Genomic DNA, 25,220 nt, shown 5'->3' on the forward strand with positions numbered 1-25,220 from the left:
CTTTTACAAGGGACACACCAGATCAAAGTTGTAACAACACAATACTGTATTTTAAGACTTTGGGGTAGATGTGTCTTTTTAATAACTTTTGTATGAATCTGACACACACACCCTTCTAAAGGTTGTTGTTTATTTTATATTATTACCAGATTGTATAAGTGAAAAGTGTCCTTCAGGCGTTTCCAGCGGACATAATAACAAGGGTAAGGCAGGAGAGGGTAGGTAGAGCTAGTTGCTTTTATTGAGAGTTACCTCTATTAAAGTAAGTGTAACTAACGAAACAGTTCCATACATTTTCTCCATTAAGAGCATCCATTCATTATGTAGGTCTCAAGTGCAGACACTGCTAGGGTGAAATTAGCAAGGAAGTAAAGCAGTAACAGACTTCCTGGAAGGCACCGCAAGCAAACTGAGTATGTGTTTTAACCCAGTGTAGTACCATATGTCTGGTTTAAAATGAACATACATGTTTGCTAGAACACGTGTCTCTTTAAAAACTGCACATTCCATTCCTATGCAGCCAATGGAAGTGGATACTGGGGGAAGAGTTATGGAATCATTGTGTTAGCTACAATTACTTGAACCTTTTCATGCCTCTTTTACATTCGATTCTATTCCATATTCCATAGATCAGTGGTCCTCAATCCATTCCATTCAGAGCCTCTTTCCAATCAGATATTTCAGTGTTTAATTGAACCTAGGTGTCCAGTGAAGTCATTAAGGATCTGTTTGGAACAGGGTCCTGGTTTGCAATGGACTGAAAGAGCCACTAGTGAATACCATTACAGCAGATGTGATTCATGTTTGAGTGAAAGTGGCAGAGGCTGCGTTAACCAAAGCTTGATAGATACGAGCTATTACTCCTTGATTGAGATTTGTCTTCCTTAATTAAGTACTTAGTGCTTTTGCAAATTATGCAGTTTAAATTGTAGAAATCTACAATTCCTACCCTAATAACAATGCTATTATTTGATATCAGATTCCTCAAATGATTACGTTGCTTTGTTTTAATGTATTCTTTAGTTTACACTATCATTAACTAAAAAGAATGCAAGGCTGATAAAGAAAAAGCATGTTTTCAGACGGTGGAATATGACCGAATATGTTATGAAGTTTATTGGTGTAAAAACAATAACCCTCCAAAGACAGGTACTGATCACACTTCTTAATTCACAGTGGGGGAGAAATATTCTTTTAAGGCGGAAAAGCACCTGTTAATTTAACTAAATTGGAGCCAGTTTTCCACTTTATCATGTTTCAAGCTTGCAATGCAGTTGCAACCTCAGTACGAGCTTGGAAGATGTTACTTCAGGGTTCAGGGGGGTTGATGTTTATTTTGGGGGTATCTGTAGGCCCAGTGTTGATAATAATAATAATAATAATAATAATAATAATAATAATAATAATAATAATAATAATACCACGGTTGAGAAATTCCACCTTTAAAAAGTCTTGATTGCTCATACAAAGACATCATTATGTCACCTTTTTCATTTGAACAGGCTTAAGCCACTGCCATATTGTTGTAACATCAAGTGTTTTGCTCCTCTTTTTCTTCACAGATTGTTGTTGTTTAGTTAAAGCAGTACCCGTAAAAAGTAGTACTATTACAAGCCCCGCAAAGACAACAGCCCCAACATTAACTGATGAAGAGAAGTCAGGAAGCAGCTGTAACTGTGAATTCTTTGTAAACAAACAGAATAATTTAAACCATAGCACGCCATCCAAAGCTCAAACATTAAACAAAAAGTGTACAAAAAATGATGTGGTGAATTGTAAAGCCTACTCCTCGATCTTACAGTGAGTACCATCTGCATTTAACACTTTTTATGCCACACTTGCCTGGCTGCTTATTTAGTTTTGAGGCTCCCTGAAAAAGTCCTTATTTTCTGCGTATTTAGGAGTATTTTGGTTTGTTAATATTTGTTTTTGCTTTTAAAATAAAATGTAAAAATAAAAATCATAAAAATTAGTAAGTTCTTACGTGTCACAATCTAAAAGTAATTTGTGTGATCAAAGCAGATTCTGCTGTGGTTTTTGTAACTGAAGACTGAAAATCCAATATGTTTTTTTTTTTCTTTCTCATAGAGGTGTTAAAAACATAGTTGAGGAAACAGAAGGGTTTGATGGGACGAAAAAGGAGATTATTTCTGAAGGCATGAAGGGACTTGTGATAAAATACAACAAACATAACTTTACAGACATCCACCTTGCATTACCATCATTAGGAGTAAGTACCTAATATCTGTCATAAGTGACAATGTATCTAAGTATCTAAGACTGTAATAGAAGGTTAAAACCTCAGATAAGAAACACAATAAACACAGAGAAAATTGACAAACGTAAAAGGACATGGAACTTATGGCTAAGAGTTTGTATGAATCAATGCTAATGTTACGATCAAATGCATTAAAATGCACCTGACCTAAAATGCTTGTAGATGATAATGAAGGCAGGTAACACTCTTTGCTCCAGAGTATTATAGAAATAATTATAGAAATAATTGTGTCTGGGGCTTTACTACTTATATTATTCATCATTTTCACTACTCCAGCTACCGGCAAATTGAAGCTTCTGTTTCTTTTCATGGGGCTAGATTCTCAAAGCTGTTTACTCCAATGTCATCATTAGCACAGTCGTTTTGTTTCAGAAAGGAACAACGCACCCAACAAAGTTATTAAACCAGAAATAAATCATTCAGACATTTAATTTGGAGGCTTGTAAGTACAGTAGTCTTAATTGCTTCTTATTTGTTTTAGAATCTAGCCTTGTATGGTTTTTTGTTTCAGGCCACAAAGAAAGATACAGATACTATAATGGTCAAAATTTCCAACGAAGCTTTACAGAAGGCTATTGGAAGAAATGGATCCGTGCAAGTTGGCATTGCTATGTTTAACGAAAGCATATTTCCGGTAAGGAAAAGAAAACCACTGGGATGGTTTTCAAATGAAACCAACTACTTATTAAAAATGCTGTATCAGTCTTGTTAAGTATAAAGGCTTGTTCTTTAATCTTGTTCCAGGGCCAATTTCTCAAAGCTTTTCAGTTTTTACTCCAAATCGTTCTAGCACCATTATTGTCAGAATTAAACTGGCACTAAAAGGAAGGGGACAGTGGTTTGGAGAAGGTGACGGCTCATATTGGTTATTCAACTATTTAAACCAACTTTGATTTGTCCATCACCAACAGAAACGTGTGTCAAACAACAATTCAGATCCAGGGAGAATACTGTATGAAGTCAATGAAATAATAGCAAAAAGACATCTTGTCTTTCAGGATGCGCAGAAAAGTTCACTTCTCTCGGATGAGGTGATTGCAATTGAACTGGGGAGTCCAATCTCTGATCTCACTGACAACATAACAATAACCTTTTACCATGAAGACACTTTGCAGGTAAAGTCTCTCCAAACTGCTTGGTCATTTAATATATATATATAGTAGAACATATTAACCTACATTATTTAAATAAGTATTTTGATGAATCACTTAATGTTTGATATTCATAAAAAGTGTTCATATATGTTCCACTGGGTTTCATTTTTCATGATCAGGCGTTTAATCTGCCCCCAACAAATCTTTAAACAATAAAGTGACAGATTTGTGAATAAAATTGTGGTGTGTAAGTGGTCAAGACTGAAGTAAGAAAACAGGAATGTGATATACTGTACTGTAAATGTTGAAGAAGCCCCTAATGGGATATCATCATTCTTGTTTCAGGACCGAAAATGTGTATTCTGGGACGTGATCTCAAATGGTAAATCCAAGCCTTCACTATTTAGATTTAGTAATATGAAAAGAATTAGGATGTTCTCTTCAAACTGCTAACCGATCAATATGTAAACTAGAGGGGGTTTGCATCGACTCATCTGTTGTTACTGAGTTTTAGAAGCCTTTTCCATCCACCATGTGTTCTTTTTTTATTTTTACAGGAAGTAAAGCAATCTGGAATGAATCTGGGTGCCAGACTGTTAAAGAAAAAAACCAAACAGTGTGTAGCTGCAATCACCTCACATTCTTTGCTGTGTTAACGGTAAGGGTTGTATTGAGAGTTCATGCATGAAAATGTGTTAGTTGTTTTGTTTTTTTTGGTAACTGGAAGTATATAACTGGAAGTATATTCCCACAGAACCCTAATAACATCACCCTGAGCGCCAGCACCTTGAAAGCACTGACGTACATCTCCTACATCGGCTGTGGGGTGTCACTCTTTTTCTTGGGAGTCACCCTGTTCATGTACATCATGTTAAGGTATTACCAGGGACATTTCAATTCCTTTTGATCTTCTTTTATCACTTTACCTCCAATTTTTTTTTGTGTGTGAAATCTTAAATGACATTATCCCAAATTACACTACTATAGATTAGAGGGCACAATGCAACCAGAGTTCATAATAGAAGGTAGGAAGTACTTTATTAACTGAATTCACTGAAAATGTTATTCTACCCTGGGGTAAATGGTATACTAGCAAGCGACAAGCCTTGATGGTAAACAGCCTTATTGATGTTCCCCTTCCTTTCCCCAGGAAACAGAAATCCGATGACTCCACCACAATCCATCAGAGCCTGTGCTCTGCGCTGTTCCTGCTGAACCTCACCTTCCTTCTGAACGAGTGGCTGGCGTCCTATAATAACGATGGGCTCTGTCAGTTCATTGCCGCCCTCATGCACTACTCCCTGCTCTGCACCTTCACCTGGTTTGGAATTGAAGCTTTCCACCTCTACCTGCTGATGATCAAGGTCTTCAACACCTATATAAAGCATTACAGGATGAAGCTGAGCCTTGCTGGCTGGGGTGAGGCTCCATTGGAGGATCTGTATAGGGTCTTTGGAGAAGTAGGCCCTCACAGTTCATTTGATAGCTGGAAGGAGCTTTTATGGTTTACAAGCAAGTTGATATAACTGCTGTACCAAACACAAATACTGTACAGTAATAATAGCAGTAGAGGATTTTTATTATTGGCCAGCTTTACACTATAATATCATAACATTGGACTGCCCTGTCTTACACTGCTTCATTCCAATGTAATGTCATGTTCTTTTCCAGGACTCTCAGCTGTAGCTGTCATTGTGTGTTTAAGTTTGAAGAAGTATGGGAAGTATAAAATATACATGAAAGAGGGGTCTGTATCAATGTAAGTGATAGAACAACGTTTAATTCAATAAGTTGCATTTTTATTTTTCTCCCGAAGAGGATACAGATCTATATATAATGGTCACATTAATTAAATAGTCATACATTTGTAGTAGCTTCCCCTATAAAAGTTTACCATTGTAAAGCCCAGGATGGCATGGTAAAGTGTTTTTAAAAACATGGCAAACCACGGTACACTATGGTAAATACAGAGTATAACCATGTGAAAAGCATGAGAAAGCTGAAAGGGAATGCAGATTTACTGCATAGTATTGTCAGCTGTGACAGAGAGGAGAAGGGAAATCTTATCTGAAAACATTTTTATATTTACAGAAAATACATTTACAAGCATTTTGAACCTTCTGTCTCCTTCTGTGTTTTCATTCTTACCAGGTGCTGGCTGACAGATCCTGCAGTCCTTTATGTTACCATTGCCTACTATGCACTGCTGTTTCTGTGCAGCGTGGTGATTCTCTCACTGGTGGCAGTGAAGATAGTCCAGCTGGGAAAGTCCGACTCCAGCCTCTTTGAAAAGGGGAGCACCAGAAGGAATGTCTGCACCCTGGTGGGGCTCTGTTGTCTGCTTGGATTAACGTGGGGGATCATGTTCTTCAACTTTGGGCCCCTCCAAGTGCCGGCGCTTTATGCATTTAGTATCCTGAATTCCTTGCACGGTAAGAAGGGTAACATATATACAATAGTCACAAAATGTGGGCCTTACACTGGAGGCAATACAGCACTAGAGGATGAGCATGCCTTGTATCCTGTGTATATTAATATATAGTATGGTGCAAGTATGCAGTTTCCGACTGACATTCATGTCATATATTTATTGTCTGTATCTATGAATCTGGGGGTCCAAGCCACGAAACCTTTACCTCAAATTAGTCACAGTATTTAAAGAACGTTACGATGATCTAAAGAATAACAATTGTAATTAATTTTTTGGACCAGTGTAATGTTAAATCTTACTTCTCAAAACTGACTGATTGAAAGCTTTGTGACTCACTGTATGCAAACTAGGTGGTTAACTACAGAACGGAACTGAAATGAACCACCAGCATGCAGGCTGGGTTCATAGCCTTTAAAAACATTCTGATCTGCAGCGCCAGTCTCCGTCTGTTCTGCTGGGCCCCAAAGGCAACATTAAGTATTGGTAATGAATGTAATTGATGTTCTAGTCTATTCTATTCTCATGTTTATTTTCTTGAGGCTTTTCTAATTGGCAGATGAAAAGTTGACACTAATGTTATCCCTGCCTGTGTTATTTTGTTTTCATGGATTAAAACAAGCAATAGTCTCACTGTTGATGCTTTCTCTAATATATGCATATCAGATGTCATTAAATCCATTAAAGGAATAAACACGTTATTCCTAAAAAAAGCTATTCCAAAAAGATTTGGTTGCACTTTAGATAACAGGGCATACATTACCATGTGATAAACTCAGAAAAAAAGGAAATAACTGGGTAGGTTTCTAACTTTGTAAGTACATTGAAATGGTCTGTACCATTCTGTTACCATGTAATTGCATAAGGCAAAAAATATTGTTCACATATCCATGTAATTACACAGTAGTAACCATTGGTATCTACCATGTCATTACAATTTTAATTACAGACATTCTAACATGCTACCAGATATTCTAACTTTTAGTTATAGCACAACAGATACCAACCTCAGCTCCTGCCAATATATTAACAAATCTCCTTGTGTTTTTGTTCAGGTTTCTTTGTCTTTCTGAGATACTACGCATTGACCATTGATTGAATCACCAAGAATAGGGAGCCATGGTCTCTCTTCGTAGTTTTTGCTCAAATGAAAGCTGAAATAAAGCATCTTTGTTATTTGTTTTGTTTTGATTAGTTTTGTGTTTTTAATGTAGTTAGCAGTGCAGCTAACACATAAAATAAATGTAGATTGTAGGACATGATAGTTTAACTTTTATAATATTTCAGGAGTTAAAGCTTTGTGGATTCAAGTTATTGTTTTATTAGACTAAACATGCAGATGCTACATTTTCTTGGTATGTAGGAGTTGAAAGTAATTAAATTCATTTGAAATGTTCTTATTATTACTGCGGCTGGATGGGAGGGTCAATATCCTCTTAATATGCTAAAAAAAAATCTATTATGCATGATCTGTAAATATACTTTTTTGAAAAACATTTTGTTGAGTTTTGTCAAGTTTCTTTTGGTATTAATTATAATTATTTTGGTATCAATACATATTACATATTCTGTATCTTATAAATGTAATGCACTGTAATTGAAAGTGTCAATTCATATAAAGCTGTAAGAATGTAATCTCTTTATTGTGTGTGCAATAAAATAATAAATACAAATGTATGCATTTCATAATTTTCATATGCTGAACGAATGACTTTTATAACAAACATACAAAGATGTGGTAATATCTTACACTTCCTTTGTGTAAGAATAAGTAATACAAATGTTTGTTATATGGTATCTAAAAAACGCAATAGCTATCTAAGGTATGCAGTGCAGTGGACACATAGGGTCCAGATTATATTCCCAGATTTGCAAAAAATTGTGCTTAAGGGCCAAACCAAGTTTCATCATAATTGAATTAGTGGTTCTTTAGATCTATGCATACATTTTAAAATAGTTCTATAGGTACATACAGGCACCTTCACTGTCTGCAATACCCCCAGATATGCACCCACGGGAGGGGATAATAAACAGACAATTCGCTTAAACAGTCAACGTTTAGTGAAGAACAAGCTGTCTTCATTAACCCAAAAGCTTTTAAAACGTACCTGTAAATAAAGTCTGAGTAAATCATTCATAGGACCCAATGCAGCGTACACTGTTTGTGTGACAGTATGCAAATGTGTTTATATGTGTCTCTTAATGAGCTTCCTCAGGAGGGGAAAAAACAGATACTGCTGAACACTACGGTTCCTCATACAGGTTGGTTTGCCATGCTAATTGAACATTGTTTATAAAACATCCTGAAAAAATAAAAATAAACTTCTAACCCTCTTTCAAACAGTTGAGAAGGTTTTAACAGACTGCAAACTTGACTGAATTAATCAAAATGGGCTTTAAAAAACACCTCTTAAACAAAACACGCCTTGCAGTTTTGTGACTAGGGCCCATGCAGTACATCACTGCCTGCACAAAGACCCTGGTGTACAGCTCTAGGCCACAGTTTGTTTCTGCATTGGTGACGACACTTAACGGAGACAACGGCAAACATGTTTTTATTTTTATTTAAATTTTTATTGTAAAACTGCAAAACGTTGTACCACAAACAATACAAGACACATGGCAATTCAGAGCATAATGTCATGCAAGGCTGGGTTCCATGGCGACATGCTCTTCAGTGACCTAAATAAAATGTCCATAGCAGGTACCTGTAACACGAATATATCTGACGCTCTACGGTATAATAAATGAGCAAATCTGGCCTGTGGTCATCTACAGTGAGTTCGAGGTATTTTACATGGAGGTAACAAGAGCTGGGAGGTTAAGTCCTGCCCTGATAAAACAGGGGTTAGGCAGGGGAGGTGGAGATGAGGAGTTAACTACAGTGGCTCTTGGGTTGGGTTGGGTATAAGCCTTATAGTGTGCCTTTGAGAGGGCAGCCGCCAGCCCAAAAGAGACCTTTCAACTGCACATGGACAGACAGATAAATAAATAGGCACCAATTCAGATTTTACAATGCATATTATACTGTGTACCATATCTAACTATAATAGTATTTTTTTGAAGTCGAAATACATTTGAAATATAGCTAAATATATTTCATTCATTAATATATAAACATACATTTTGATTCGACTATAGCATTCCTCACTGCCAACTCCATTTTCCCTTTCCCATCTTGCCTATCTATTTATGCAGCTATCTGCCTATATATCCTCATAATAAATATTAAATAGGGGAGAGAGGAGGGGGTAAAGCAAGTGCAATATAGGACATTGTTGAACCTATCCAGTCCGATCAGACTTAAATATAATAAGTGCCTCAAGGGCCATTTCACAGATAGGCCAAACTGAAACACACACTATCTCTAAAAGCAAGGGACTCAAAACCAAAACTATCAGAATAAGGACCTGCATTGTTCCGAACTCCCTGTTGAGCAGAATTGTGTCACTGTCAATGCTGTGCAATGCAAATCAATCTTTATTTAGATGCTATACAAAGGAAAGGCCTAGTTAACAGACAATACAAGCTGTGGATTAACCAGGAAACTTCCCCACCTCCTCTCTCGCCACCTTACTCAGTGAAAAACACAACCCTCCCAAAGAATATCAGAAAACCAAAAGAATTAGCTGAATGAGTCAAACTGGAAGGACGAGCAAGGTTGATCTGCTTCAGCACAATCAACCACCTAGTTCCCCTTCTCTGGAGGAACTGTAACGCCCCCTCCCTCCCTCTAAAAACAAACAAATAGAAATGGTCTTAAGGCAGAAATTCAAGTTCTAGAACAAACCGAAAGTGATCTTTGTCTACAGCAGCTGGGTTCTAGGAAAGCCTTGACATGAAAATGAAAATGCAAGCAACTCATTTTTATGGGCTTTTCATTAAAAAAAAAAAACACTGCTGTCTAGTTTGTCTATTGGATAGCACTCTGGTTAGGACATGGAGTGTAACGCAGGTGGCAGAGTGAATTAAATGTAGGGATAAAGGGCTGGGCAGCAAGTAACTTTAAACACTCCGTTATAAGATATAGAGAAGACTGCGCTAGACTATACTTACTCCAAATTGTCCTTAGCACAACTTTTTTGTAAAGAAAAGCAACACGAATCACACTTCTAAAATGAGTAATAAATACCTTAAGACTACTTAAAAAGCACTTAATTAAATGTCTGAGATGTTCAGTAACTTTATCAGGTGAGTTTTTTTCTTTCTGAAAAAAAAAAGTGCTCATGAGTATTTAGAGTAAATAGCTTGGAGAATCAAGCCTATTGCCTTCTCATTGAAACTGTTGTCTAATTTTATTACTAGGTTCCTTTCCTTTCCTTCCAGATGTTACCAGGGACACATCAGAATGCTATCCATAGCCCCCACCCATCCATAAGAACGTTCCCGTGCCCCAGTGGGCACACTGACACATCAGGTGAAACAGATAGCATTATATACACACACATGCCCCGGGGGGCTGAATTAGAACCCAGGTTATTTGAAGCTTACAGAGTGAAGAGATCTGTTCAACAAAAGCTTAGCCCTTCTTAAAGATGGAAGTGACATAAACAGCAAAACTGTATTTTTTTTTTTTTATTGGAATCGAGCACTAACTAGCCTTTAAAAATAAGGTGTTCCACTTTGCATACCAATAAGGGTCAGAGGTCAAGTAAATACACAGAATGTCTTAATCATCTATTTCTCAGTGAATTGTAACCTCCTGTCAATTAAATAGCTAATTTTCTCAAGCCTTTTCGCATGCCTGCTTTCATTTACTATGGGAATGTGCAACGTGAAAATGTGCAATGTTGTGGAATATGATATATATATTTTTTTAATGTTATAAGCATAGTTGAATTGCAATAGATAGTGAGTGTGAATAACCTGCATTGCAGAAAGGTAGCAGGTTCAAATAGCTTAGTGCCCACCGAGCTGGGTTGCATTTTGGAAAGTAATAGTTTAAAATCTGCATCATTCAATGGACAAAGTCACCTTTTTCCTACAGTGATTTGGTACCAATGTGTTAAATTGCCTTGCCATTCTCTCTATTATAAATCTGCCAGCCAAAAAAATATCAATAATAGCTAGCTTACGCCTAATCGCACTTTAACGTCAATAAAAAAGGCATCCTACACAGTATACACGCATCAGAAAAAAACGCATGTTATGGTATTGCAATGTTATTGAAAACAGTCACTTGAAAATGGGATTGCTTTTGTTATCTTCTCCCACACTTTGTTTGTCTTGTTCAGGTACCTCTTGAAGTGGAACACCTTAGCTAGGTCTAAGTAAAGCATTTGGTCTGTAGGTCTCCTTTTCAGGTAGCTGGGACAAGCTGAGCCCTTGACACCCACAACACAATGTGTTTACTCTGCTCCCCGATACAGGCTGCAGGAGTTGTGCATACCACTCTTAGTAAGAAAAATGTTCAAACTATAAAGAAGTTTTCTCCTGAGTTGTCTAAACAGATTGTTTAAAATCCTTTCCAAGTGCAAATGTTACTTCAAGAACACAGAGGTCTCTAATCTGACCTAATGTTTTTAAAAAAAAAAAAAAAAAACAACAACAAATCATAACAAATAACAATATTAACATAATATAATAACAAAATAAAACATACAAATTCAAACCAAAACAGTCTTTTTAAACACCTGGATTATCCTCTTCCTTGAACCTTTGAGAGCTTAAATTTGGAGCACAAATTATAACCGAGATAAAGCGCACCCCTCGCCTGTTCCAGAATGCAATCCTGTTTCTTCAAACTGGTTTCAAATCGTCACCAACAAAATCCAATAAAGAATGAGGGTGAGGAGAGGGGTTCAGCACACAGTCTTCTCTGCCTCAGTTCTACGATGATGTCGCTGGGCTCGGATTCGGAATCAAAATCCACAATTAGAATGGCCCTTTAAGTTCCTTACTTCTGTTCTGACACATTCACGGTTAGAAAAAAAAGGAATTAAAGAGATCAACACAGCTCCACAAGTTCATTTGTATTAGAATAGTCCATTATAGAAAGCAGATTACCCTTCTGTAACACAGCAGCACATGTAAAACCTTGTTCAGGTGACCCGAGAGGAATGTGTGCATTCTCAGGCAACAGCAGTACAGATTCCTGCACTACAGAGGGGTTTACAGGACATACAGCTGCAAGGTTAACGGCTAAAAAATAGTATACTGTGCTACTAATCCACTTGGCCTTGGCTTGCTCCGCATGATGCTGTCCTTCTCTAGATTGCCTGGGATCTATTGAATAACATCAACCGTGAAACATAAGAGGCTCCCCTTAAATACAACAGCTGAAGGTGCGTCTGCAGTCCTGCCAGCCTATTCGTCAGTAATCTTCTGCTTGGTGACATCAAAGGTCAGGGGCATGGCGAAATCCTCTACCACAAGTGCCGCTTAAAGACTGTTAACATTCCTCCAAACATCAAAACAACTTAATTGCAGATTTCCAGCGACCATGCAAGGAGAGATGCACTCTTTAGGAAGTGTCTAATAAAAAAACAACACAAAGTTTTGCAAGAAAACAAAAACAAAAAGAGAAAATCTAGATGCTTAAAATCGTGTGTCTTCTTCAACTTTTTTTAAAGTCTTCATCCCGTGTGCAGATTATCAAATCTTCAAACCAAGAGGATCTGAATTCTTTTCTTCCGTCTCGGAGGGTCCCTTGCTTCTGATTTTAAGATAAAGTTACTTCTGGGGGCTCCTCTTTTGTGATCGAATGTCCTGCAGAAATGCACAAGCCTACCCCTCTGTCTGTCCCGACTCTAGCAGGATCACCTCCCTCTGTGTCGGGGGAGTAGGTGGGGTAGGGGGTGACAGTCCAGTCCCAGCAAAGTTGAGGCGGTAAGAGGGAAAGAATGCACGGACCGGCCCGTCACTGACCAGGGTAGCTGGGGAACATGCCAGGGTGACGGCCCATGAATGCAGGGCTGTGGGGCTCGAGGGGCAGGCGGGTCGGGTGCAGGTCTGCTTCAGGGTCCCCCTGGGAATCTGCATACAGGTCACCTGGGTGAGAAGAGACAAGAATCAGGTCAGGCTGTGGCATTCCTCTTATAAAAGTTACCACTGTGTTTTTGCATGGTATTTTTGCACTTTTCCCATGCTTTTCCCATGGTTATAATATGCATTTGCTAATGTTTACCCTGGCTTGCCTGTTTTTAAATATGCTTTACCATACCTCTCTGTGCTTTACAATGCTTACCTATGCTTTGCCATGCACTCTTCTATGATTTTACTATGGTCAACTTTTATAAGGGTCTTACACAATTCTTCATGTATAACCAACCTGGAAATGAAAACAACAATACAATATATACACTTTTAAACTGCCTGATCTGATGTCAGAAGATATAAACAAATACTACCCTGTATGAATCAATATAAATGTCAGGATATCTAACAGCCACAGTAGATGGTGCTTCAATGCATAATTGATGAGCAGCATGTTATGAGCAATCAGATATTTCGGAGGCACTAAAGACTTGCGGAGTCCTTTCTTCGCAGCACCTGTGGGGTGGGCTCACTCACCGTTGGTCATGTCTGCGCTGCTTTGGATGCCCGTAATGTGCTGCCAGAAGGCGCTGCGTGGCAGGATAGTGTTGGGACTGCAGGGGTAGGAACTTGGCTCCGAGCCTTTCGACAGCAGCTGGAACCGAGAAATAAAAACCTTTCTTATACCAGACTTCACAATGCTTTTGTTTATCAAAATACAGAAGAACCACTTGTTATCTGAACTGTTTCTGGACCACTAAGTAGTCTGAATTAATGGGTGTTTTGGTACGGGGAAATGTGCAGTATATAAATCATGGCATTTTGTTTTGTATAAACTCTGCAAATAAGGTAATGCTTTCATCTATGATCGACACTCCTCCTGAACTCACAACTCTATCTGAATGGTTGTCCCAGCCCTGGGACGTCCCCGTGCCCCCACAGTGTGAGAAGCCTGACAGATATATAAAGGCCTGACCCTGGCATTCTTCTCCATCTCCAGCAGGACCCTCTTGTGCTGCTCAGCGATGGCGAGGGTGGCTGAGTGCACTCGCTGGTAGATCTGCTCCCCCTCCCGGGTCTGGAATGTGTAGAGCCCCTCTCCACTGTCACACATCCTGGAAAACACACAACCTCCCGTCACAGGCTGTTCCACAACAGATACATCTCCTGGAATGCTCAGGAAGAAAAACACTTAGAACTCAGTCATGTTCCCTCGAGCGCTGAATAGAGAGCGCGAGATGCATGTGTGTGTTTCAAACAGAAAGTGTAAAGCAGGTATGTGTGTGTTAGGGGTTGTGTGTGGCTGCAGGTGTGAATTCATGTTAAACTATGCAGCCAAATTGCTACTAAAATAATCAACAAATTACCAAAACCTTAATTGGGAACTTACTCTAATTTGATGTAATCTATTAGACACACATCTTTCAAAGAAACTGAATACTGTTGGAACCACTTTCCTTACATTAAGATGGCTCAGTTTGCGACAGGAACATATGCAGATTAAATTGGCTAACACTTTGCCTTCGTAATCATTTCCACTTATTGATTCCAGATCATAAGTGTTCCTTAATTTTCTTCTTGCTACCTAAACAGCCTCATAAACTACGTCTCATCGCAATATTTGCTGACAAGTGTTGGCATGAAATTGCTTACTCTCCCAGAAAATAATGCTGCACCATACTGCTCTGCTTTTTATGCTTGCCTAAACTTTACCCTGTGCTGCTTTTGTTTTTACTACCCTTCATTATGTTATAACAATGAAGTAACACATGCAACTGTTACAATAGATACTGTCGCTTTAAAGCAGATATTTAAATATGATTGCATAATTAATATAACATGAATACTTCAAAGACTTGTAATATTCCAGGAATCCACCTGCTAAACGAACAGTTGCTTCCAGGCTGTTGCACAGGAGTGATATTGATACCAACAGACATAAAGTTTACGTCATTTCAAATTCTATTCAAAATGTATTATCATTGCCTGTCATTGTTTGTTTGTCAAGGCAGCACAATTCTCCTTTTCCCAACACGACTGTTTTATTTATCTGATATGGATTAAAAGACCAAACGCTTGTACGAACACAGCATTGCCCACATTCTGTAAAGCAGTACAATAAAGGACTGACTTTCTACCACTAGACGGCAGTCTTAATCAACTGAAAGGCAAAAGACTCCCACACTGTCTTTGCACGGCATTCTTCTGTATTAAGACATCTCTGCTGTTTGCTATGAGGACTGGACTGGCCTTTGTCAGCATTTGTAATAGGAATTGCAGTAAACATAATAATGATGCTTGGTAACAGATTTGCTGTGGTAATTCTGTCTGTGTGTGGTGTCAGATTGTTGAAATGTTGCGTAGTCTCGTTCCTGGTCTCTTACCGGCCGGCCTCGAAGGTGAATCTGGTGACGTCCCGGCCGTAGCGCCGCAGCGAGCAGAGCGGCCACGTGACCAGCTTGGTGCGGGGGTTGTGAATGTCCCAGAGGTAGATGTTCTCGTGGGTTATCTGCATCATGCACTCGCCGTATATATCCAGGTTTGGGCAGGGCAGCAGGAACACGTTGAAGCGCTCTGTCAGGGGGACAGAAGGTAAGAGCATTGCTGTCACAGCAGACGAGAGCCTGAACGCACTGTAGTCAAAAAGGGGGAGAGAAGGTAGAAGCAGCGCTGTCACAGCAGACGAGAGCCTGAACGCACTGTAGTCAAAAAGGGGGAGAGAAGGTAGGAGCAGCGCTGTCACAGCAGATGAGAGCCTGAACGCACTGTAGTCAAAAAGGGGGAGAGAAGGTAGAAGCAGCGCTGTCACAGCAGACGAGAGCCTGAACGCACTGTAGTCAAAAAGGGGGAGAGAAGGTAGAAGCAGCGCTGTCACAGCAGATGAGAGCCTGAACGCACTGTAGTCAAAAAGGGGGAGAGAAGGTAGGAGCAGCGCTGTCACAGCAGACGAGAGCCTGAACGCACGGCAGTCAAACAGGGGGAGAGAAGGTAGAAGCAGCGCTGTCACAGCAGACGAGAGCCTGAACGCACTGTAGTCAAAAAGGGGGAGAGAAGGTAGAAGCAGCGCTGTCACAGCAGATGAGAGCCTGAACGCACTGTAGTCAAAAAGGGGGAGAGAAGGTAGAAGCAGCGCTGTCACAGCAGATGAGAGCCTGAATGCACTGTAGTCAAAAAGGGGGAGAGAAGGTAGAAGCAGCGCTGTCACAGCAGATGAGAGCCTGAACGCACTGTAGTCAAAAAGGGGGAGAGAAGGTAGAAGCAGCGCTGTCACAGCAGACGAGAGCCTGAACGCACTGTAGTCAAAAAGGGGGAGAGAAGGTAGAAGCAGCGCTGTCACAGCAGACGAGAGCCTGAACGCACTGTAGTCAAAAAGGGGGAGAGAAGGTAGAAGCAGCGCTGTCACAGCAGACGAGAGCCTGAAACGCACTGTAGTCAAAAAGGGGGAGAGAAGGTAGAAGCAGCGCTGTCACAGCAGACGAGAGCCTGAACGCACTGTAGTCAAACTGCAGACAGCAGCAACAAGTGCTGTATATTACTCTTGATTAAACTGAACACCGTATTAATAAATCAGATGGGCTGGATACAATTAAAAAAAAAAAAAAAAAAAAAGTATAAGATAAACAAAAAAAAAACATGCTTTGAGCACTTTGTTGTATAAAGAAAATATGTTTGAATAATTTCCTTGGGTTTCGATTCATTTTGCTCTATTGGACTCATGCCAGACAGCCTACAGTACTGCAGGTAGGCACTACAGCCTGGGAGGCAATTACCTGTATGTTCACACTGCACTCCGGCTGCTAAGAGATCAGGCTCCCCCAGACTGATGTCATTGAGTCTGGCTCCCAGGCACTCAATGGACAGGATCTTATACCACTCCTCAGCTTCCAGCTCTGTGGGAAACACAGCCAGAGGATCTCAGTGTCCAAGCACTTGCTTAAAGGCTTTAATTCTCAATACATTCAATGGAAGCACAAGATTGCATTGGAGCAGATAATCAAATGCTTTCCTGTGTACATGAGCCTGAAAACCAAACCCACTGAGTTATCTCTTAATAGTGGCTGGGTCTCAGATCTCAGGACCAAGGAAGGCTGTGTGGTTCAAACAGTTAACTTTAATCATATACGCAAAGAAGGCTGCCGGGTTTGAAGCTTGACCTCTCTCTCTGAATGTTTTTGGTGCTACATTTTCCAACTGCAATTGAGTTTGTGTCACCCTGACTCCTATATGAGCCTTTATAAATCCATCTGTACAATGGAAGCAGACTCTGCAGGTGAATGACTCATGCCTCAGGGCAGAGAGTAAGTGTGTTTCTTTATTCCATCATGTAAAATGCGTCACTCGCTCACAAGTGTGCAAAAAACAAACATGACGTTCACTGAATCCAATAAGACTGGCAGTCATAGTTATGCAAACAGCAATATTGCATTCTGTATTCTCTAACATACCGACTGTCTTTTGTGTTCGAAACCAAATTACTGTAAAAGCTTACCATTTAAACCTTAAAAAACTAGAATCATAACATTTATAATACTATTTGTCTATTCTGCTGATCCCTAAATATGGTAATTGTGCTTAGCTTTACCAAGAAGGCTGAAAACGCAGTGTAAAGTGATATGAACAAAGCCGAAGTGTCTTACCTGACTCGCAGGTAAAGGTGCGGGACGTGTCGTCAGTGAAGACGATGGCTACTGCCTGTCTCTTGGTGTCCCGGGGCAACCTGGTCACATTCTTCACGTTGCTTATCTCTGTTACCTGGGAAACGCAGTGAGTGACACTCAGGAGGGGATTGCTAACTTGCCTTGCTGATGCAGTACAGAGATGCCAACAACAATAAGAAGTATTCGCCTTTAATATTGACTAAGACATTAAATGATCTCACAGGATTCTGTAGTGATAATACTGTAGGGCTCTAGATCCACAGGAACAGTTCTGCTTTTTCAACACCCAGGTACGTTTCTTTACTCTAGGAGAAGCAGGACTACGAGTACCAAAATGCATTGCGATGCAATGAAAACAAAACGCGAACTGTCCCAAATTGGTCACCCTAGAAACACCCATACCAAAGTGTACCATGGTAAATTGGCACAGTAATTTTTTTGCAGGGTGCCATGCTTTATATCCATGCTGTACAATGCATTTAAAATCTGTATTTCCACTAAGATTGCAAGTGTAAGTGAAACACTTGGGTGTCCAGACAGATCAGCTGCAAAGTGTTGCTCATACCTTGGGGTACGCCCTGATGTAGGCGGATTTCTCATCTGGGTATTTCTCCAGCCGTCGGGGGCCCTTGCTGGAAGATTTCTTAAACACCAGCCAGCATCGGCGGTAAATCTGAAAGGAAATCACAGGGACAAGAGTTCCACTGGCTATCATCTCATCTCTCCAGTCAGTTTTTTTTTTTTTTCTCTTATCCTTTCCCTCTTATCAGCAGCGTGTGTTATCATACCTCAGCATGAGTGTATTGAACCAGATTGCTCAATAAATGTCAGCTTTACGATGCTACATCACACAAAAATTAAATAACATCCTCTCTCAAGCTCAACAGATACAAGAACAAAAACACTAACACTATTATTTCAACCCAACTACTGCATTGCATGAAAATATGTTCTTTACACCGCTTACTTTTGTTTAATAACTGATCGTGTGCATTTGCATTCCTTTTCTATTGTTCTTTCTGCTTAGATCTTTATTTAATATACTTACTAACTGTTCCAGGAGTCACATGGTTTAAAAAGGGCATAGGTTAGGATGGTAAGCCTGGTAAACAATGCAGAGGCAGAACTCATATGAGAGAATTACAGATCATACACACAATACAATATTTTTAAAAAATTGTAAGAAACTTCAAATGTAGATGTAGGTACAAAATATGCATTTAACCCGAGGACTGAACTCTGACTCCCCCTGACCTTGCTTCTACAAGCCTGTTTTTGAATCGTCACGTTTGCTTCTTGTATTGGATTTGTCAATAGATCCCGCTGCCTGCTCTTTGAATCTACTCTGACTTGCGTCCGCTGTCTGTGTCAGGTCAAGGAAGTGAAAATGCATCAGTGTTAACTCTGACAGTCTTGTAACATTTCCATTCTGTTGTCTCTCAGGTAACACTGCTGCATCCAGGCTTGGCACTGACAGCTTGTGAATGCTTTGATTTTTAACAGCCAAGTTGCTAAATGTCTGACGTATAATTAATTTTGTACGTTGGTCTGACCACTGCAATATCATTTATCTGCATGCTACTGTAGTTCATCACAGATTAAAGTATTGGGCTTGATGAAACAGGCCAGAGATTTATTCATGTATGTAGCTACTGAACTCACTGCTGTACAATGCAATCCAAAATCAATTGCCACAGTTTGTCTTTTACGTATTGTTGGTGCATTTGTCTCGTTTATATTTTAACCCTAAAGACAGACACCATTTGAAGGTTGTTAACAGACAATCAAGTTCATAGGGCAGCAGTGTGGAGTAGTGGTTAGGGCTCTGGACTCTTGACCGGAGGGTTGTGGATTCAATCACAGGTGGGGGACACTGCTGCTGTACCCTTGAGAAAGGCACTTTACCTAGATTTCTCCAGTAGAAACCCAACTGTATAAATGGGTAATTGTAAAAATAATGTGATATCTTGTAACAATTGTAAGTCGCCCTGGATAAGGGCGTCAGCTAAGAAATAAATAAATAATAACAATAATGTGATATCTTGTAACAATTGTAAGTCGCCCTGGATAAGGGCATCTGCTAAGAAATAAATTATTATTATTATTATTATTATTAACCCCTTCCCTCCAGAATAATTTCAATTTCTCAGGTTCAGCAAGTGAAAGAGACAATTGGACTGAAAGCAGGAACTTGAGTTGTCAATTTATTTACAGTCTTCCTGTTCAGTAAGTGGTTTGCAGTGGGGAGCCGACGATTGATCTGGACATTTCAAATTGAAAAAACAACACTGCACCTTTTTACTAACTTTTGCTTGGAAATGCATTTAAAACGTATACTCATGTTAACACCGCCAGGTCTACAGATGTCTTGGTCATGATTTGTGAAGAACAGGTAACATTGCAGGGGTACTTTGCATGCCTGCTTAAGCCGTCTGTTGTCTCTGTGCAAACAACATTGCAGCTGAGGGCTGATTCCTGCACAACACTTTGTACAGCAGCTTGCAGAATGTTAATGTAGTGTGCGCCTGAAAACAATCAGACTGCTCCATCCATCCTCGACAGGGTCTTCACAATCTAATCAGGAGCTGTTGTGCGGATAGTCACCCCCCAGGCATGCTACGGGGTGCTTCAAGTGCCCAGGATTAAAATTAAATAAATGGATTGTTTTGGTTCCCTCATCTGCTCTCTCAAGAGCAATAGTTTTATTTTATGCTTTCTGAGGATGTCCTAAAATATCACTTTCAGGGAGAAACTGATTAGGAAAAAAAGGAATATATATATATATATATATATATATATATATATATATATATATATATATATATATATATATATATATATATAATTTAAATATTGTAGTTTACTTCTATAAAACACTAAATACAACAATGGGGAAAATTCATTGAAGTCATTTAATTGAAATTGAAATAAACAGCAGAGGAATTAAATTCAAGGGCTCTTAGGTATTCTTAAGCTGCTTTTGTCTAGTAACATCAGCAGGCGTTTTTCTTGATTCAGAAGAAAAATGTGTTGACACTTATGGTTACCCTACAGACCCCATAAAACAGCCTCCTTACACTACACAAGTGTGTGCTGGATATTGCAGGTGTTCCATTTTTTATCCTTGTTGTATATATGGATCTCCACACGCAAACTCAAGAGGAAACTGAACTGGTAAGCATCATCCTGAAAAAACACTTTTTTTGTTATAGCTGATCTGTCCTAAAACATACTTTATAATGAATGCTCTTCAGGCAAATGAGAACTATGATTTAAGTAGTAAAAAAATATTGGCAAGTAATCTGAACAGATACTGATCAGCTATCTTTAGAATAGTGTCTGGTACTATCTTTGCCTGGTATAGAACAATGTCTGGTACTCTCTTTGCCTGGTTTATTTATTCATGTTTTTGTCTGTTTACAGCTATCTTGCCCTGTGCATGCACAGATAAGCCACTATGTGCTGTTCTTGTAACATCTAGAATTAGCTATGATAATCACGAATCATTTCCTGTAATACAAGGCCTCTGCATTGTCATTCCCCCTCCCCTCTGACTGTGATCTGAAATCATTTCAGATATTTATCATAATAATGATATCTCGCACTCTTTTCCCATAAGCCCTTCCGCAATTATGAGCAAAATCCATTTAATGGTGCCGGGGGCAAGAGCGAGTCCGGGGCCTACACATTCTTTACCTTCGGTTAATCCAATTAATCGAACATCCTGTAAAACAAGCTCATTCATGCATTGTATTGCAGGTTTAAGTGGAATGTAGAAAATCAAAAGGAAACTCCATCGGTCTCCAGCAATAAAGACCCACAGAGGTCAGTGTTTGATAGACTGCTAGTTTAATAGCTCACAGCAGAGGCCATAGTAGTCTATACTTTCTAAGAGAGTAACTTCACGTCAGGATTGATGTACTCTGGCTGTTGTGGAATGGGGTCGGGAATCTGGAACTGACACTGCCCACAGTGTGCAAAAAGCAACCCTCCGATCTCTCTGCATTGCTGCTGTACACATGTGGGAACTTCACAAAAATTAAACATATACTGATACCTTATATTATATTAATTATAATATAATATATATTAATTCTGCATCAGTAAAGGACACAGGTGATTGCATTTGAGGTCAGCTCAGCTGGTTTTGCTAGTTAAATGAAGCCTGCAGTAATTCTATTGCTATATTGAGAATCTGAGTGAAAGTACAATAGGCAGTGGGGAGAAGCTGGATGTTCAACATTGTTCTCTTGACAGGGCTTCTGTTTACATTGTTTTGAAAGAAGATCCTTCTCTCTGGTTCAGTCCTCATTAGAGTACATGCTGTACAGTGTATATTCCCGTGCGGGAAAGCCGAGAGCAGTTGCAAACATGGATTTCTTTTCAAAAACACGCCGCCTTGAAAAAAGTATACACCGAAATGTATGTACAAATTAAATCACTCATTTCAATGTAAAAGGCTATAAGAGGCACTCAAAGGCACGCCTGCTATTGGTGCTAAATTCTCTTGATGGCCTGTGGCAAAGTGGTTTGCAGGGTGCAGGTGCAGGAGTGAAGCGGTGAGCAATGAAAAGACAGACCACGATAATCCAGGTACAATGATAATCCAGGTACAATGGTGTTTATTTTTAATCCTGGTCTGGTGACCACAAATAATAACCCCGGACAATACACAGCAATGTGTACTGCACTGTTCTAAAGCACGGGTTGCAGTCCCAAATAATAACACAGTTACTTTATCACCCACAAATACACACACGATCACAAGTCCCTACTGAGTGCTCTCAATGCAAGTGGTGAAATATAATTCAATATGTGAACAAAGGTGCATTGTGGCTGCAGTGTTGTCCAGGTTCGTGCTGGCCTTAAGCAATAGCTCCTAATAAATCACAAACAAGCACAGTATTAGACACGACAAAACAAACAAACACTCATAATATATTTTAACATGGTTCGCCTTCCGGTTTAGCGTTAACCATAACAAAGGAACAGATAACCTCGCTACGTCCCCTTATGTACCGTCAATCACGCCCCCTTGGTTAACGATTGCAACCGCTCCTCCAATCCGCGGCTGCCACATCGTTTCCCTTCCAGGTCGATGATTTAGTGTACCATAGCTCTGCCCCCTTTCTAGATGGCCGACTTCCGCTTAACCCTGGGAGTTAATTGTCTGGCCATCCAGTCCAGGGCACTCTGTTTCCTTTACACAGCGCCCTCACAGGTCGGGAGGGAGATTTATCACCAAGAATCATTCTGTCTCTGTCACATGGCTTTGACCAGCTTTCAGCCAACGAACAAGGACTGTGAACTGTGGAGAGGAGGATGTTGGAGTGGAATCAGGCCATGCCTCGGCTGGGCTGCACACAGCTGGGAAGGGAATTGCTTTATTTATACAGTAAGCAGTGCAGCACTGCAGAATGCTGGTATGTTTCTCTCTGGCGAACTGAACTCCTGCTCCATAAACACAGCAAAAAGCCTATAAGGGAAATGCATGTACTGTATGTTGTATAACATAAATAAAATGCGCATCTACATTAAACTCAGTACATATATGTGATGTATTTCATTTAAAATGTCTTTCTCAGAAACTCCTGTCCAATGTAACAGAACATTATTATTTATTTATTTATTAGCAGACGCCCTTATCCATGGCAACTTACAGTTGTTACAAAACATCACATTACAAAATATCACATAGCTGTGGAATCTCTCAGTCATTGACTTTCATTCGGGTTTGATCTCATCCATCACGAGAGATACAGGTCACTGTCCATTTTTCATACTGGGACGTCACAGAGGCTCCCGCTGGCAGCACAGCACAGCAGCCTGCTGCAGAACGGCTGAATGGAGGCGGCACAAAAGAGACCTTTTATATAAAAGAACAGGACGTTAATAAATGGAAAGCCCAAAGCACTTGTCACATAATACCAATGACTAGAGGATGCATGGAGGCTAATTGGAGACAATATGCTCCCTCGACTCTGTCTCAGATTGTATCCTCTCCTTACATGCACAATGCGCCCTGTTGTTAATGCAGAAAGATACACTGCATTGGATATATTGTACTGCAGACAGATGATTAGATAGATAAACATCTCTCCAAAGCAGCAGCAGCAGCTCCCTCCAGAGGCTCTTTCCTCATTACTGTGGTAGTTTAATCTTGAATGCTCTGTGTGCCTGTCACTCTCCCCCGAGACCCCTCTGCTTGCAGAAACACTCCCCCACACACACACACACACACACACATACACAAACACACATACACACACACATATACACAAACACACATACACACACACCCATACACATGCACACGCATTCCCACACAAGCACATGCACACACACACACATCTACATACACACCCGCACACACACACACACACACACACCCATACACATGCACACTCCCACACAAGCACACACATACACAGACTTTTGTCGGGTCAAAAACTGCACACAAATCCAAAGACACCACACTATTATTATTAAGGCTTTTTCAAGCAAGCTATAAATTACAGTGACACAAAATGTACATAATTGACAGTAGGGTTCAATATTTTACTGTGGGATCACTGGACCCAAAGGACTAATACAGTAGAGGTTGAACACATTCGCAAAGACTAACTGCTTAACAGGACAACACCTCCTACTGAAGTATAATCCACTCTGGAATGACAGCACAGCCCACTCGGCACGTCTCTGTAATCTACGCAGTAGGAAAGGCTCCACTCTCTGTGATCTAAATCATTACTCACAAACACAATCTTTTCAGAGATTACATTAACATACATATTAAACACACTACAGGGTTTCAGCATTTCTGCAGTAAATGTGGTTTCCCAGATCACTAAACAAAGGCAACTGAATGTTTACAATCAATGGGATTTAATGCTGCAACAAAAATATGTTCAATGACCAGAACCAGTGGTTTTCCTGTAAACGCGCCCCTCTTACTCTCTCACTGCGTTTGTTTACAGATTGAATTTTCACAGGGAATGCTTGCTTCCTGTCGTACTTCATAGCCCGGCCGTGTCACCTAATTGAGTTCTCCCTCCTTGCCATTGGAGAGAGGGTTGCATTGATTTTAGGAAAAAGCTAATTACGTGCTGCTCTCCGGCCAAAGAGCTACCATTGATCAGTACAGAAAAAAACAAAAAAAGATTTAGGATTCAGCTGTCTGTTTACTGCGCCGTGGGATGAATATACATTTAAAATGCCTTCAAATTTTTTTGCCTTAAAAATCCTTAAAAAACGTATCCCAACCCAGCACACACAGACAACCAACCCTTCTTGCTCTTTGATTTACTGTTCCTTGAAAGCCCCTCCCCCTCGGGCGAGGAGGATTCATTATAGAATCCCTTGGTCCTGCGCTGCGGAGTGTGGCGGCGCCCTTGAGGATTCTCCAAGAGAATTAAACACGCACAGACTGAGTGGCTCGTGGATTTCAGCTGAAAGGACCTGCCAGCAAGAACACAATAGCAAGCAGTAAAAGCTTCTTTTTTTGAGTGTTCGATTTCCATTCCGAATGTGTATTTACACAACATCAGCTTTGCTAAATTTAGCCTGAACCTTCTTATCAGGGGCCTTCAGTGGGTAATCCATCGGACAACCTACGTATCCACCTGCAATTATGACTAACGGCTAATCAATTATTGGCTACTGATGGCTCGGCACAGGTTTACAGCTGTAGCAGTCATTTCTTGTCCCTCTTTAAACATTGACATAAGTCTTGTTGCCCAGAGACAGACTGTCACAGAGCCAGGATTTAAACAACAGCTCAGTTATAG

General features: G+C 40.0%; 2 protein-coding genes across 2 annotated transcripts in view; one reads left to right on the forward strand and one right to left on the reverse strand.

Moving 5' to 3' along the window:
- Positions 1–153: 153 nt before the first annotated feature.
- On the forward strand, positions 154–6,988 carry LOC117962809 (adhesion G-protein coupled receptor G2-like). The gene is made up of 12 exons (XM_058993809.1): positions 154–203; positions 1,563–1,800; positions 2,089–2,230; positions 2,790–2,912; positions 3,277–3,393; positions 3,718–3,754; positions 3,930–4,030; positions 4,127–4,248; positions 4,523–4,791; positions 5,044–5,131; positions 5,524–5,804; positions 6,856–6,988. The coding sequence occupies exons 3-12, from the start codon at positions 2,159–2,161 to the stop codon at positions 6,897–6,899; spliced, it is 1,254 nt and encodes a 417-aa protein (XP_058849792.1). The 5' UTR covers positions 154–203; positions 1,563–1,800; positions 2,089–2,158; the 3' UTR covers positions 6,900–6,988.
- A 235-nt stretch (positions 6,989–7,223) lies between these two features.
- LOC117425480 (docking protein 4-like) overlaps positions 7,224–25,220 on the reverse strand; it is a 40,081-nt gene continuing 22,084 nt past the window's right edge. Inside the window, exons 3-9 of the mRNA XM_034042441.3 lie at positions 17,999–18,106; positions 17,413–17,527; positions 16,546–16,665; positions 15,160–15,349; positions 13,752–13,890; positions 13,313–13,430; positions 7,224–12,790 (exon numbers count right to left, since the gene is read on the reverse strand). Coding sequence (XP_033898332.1) covers positions 12,660–12,790; positions 13,313–13,430; positions 13,752–13,890; positions 15,160–15,349; positions 16,546–16,665; positions 17,413–17,527; positions 17,999–18,106 — 921 coding nt within the window. The 3' untranslated portion in view covers positions 7,224–12,659. The remainder of the gene's footprint in view (positions 12,791–13,312; positions 13,431–13,751; positions 13,891–15,159; positions 15,350–16,545; positions 16,666–17,412; positions 17,528–17,998; positions 18,107–25,220) is intronic.

Source organism: Acipenser ruthenus, chromosome 20 (assembly GCF_902713425.1).
Source record: "Acipenser ruthenus chromosome 20, fAciRut3.2 maternal haplotype, whole genome shotgun sequence".
NCBI lineage: Eukaryota > Metazoa > Chordata > Actinopteri > Acipenseriformes > Acipenseridae > Acipenser > Acipenser ruthenus.

Coding starts and splice junctions, on each gene's coding strand:
- LOC117962809 (XM_058993809.1), top strand. CDS start 2,159: ATGAAGGGACTTGTGATAAAATACAACAAACATAACTTTACAGACATC. Junction 2,231..2,789: donor TTGCATTACCATCATTAGGA/GTAAGTACCTAA, acceptor TTTTTGTTTCAG/GCCACAAAGAAAGATACAGA. Junction 4,792..5,043: donor GCTGAGCCTTGCTGGCTGGG/GTGAGGCTCCAT, acceptor GTTCTTTTCCAG/GACTCTCAGCTGTAGCTGTC.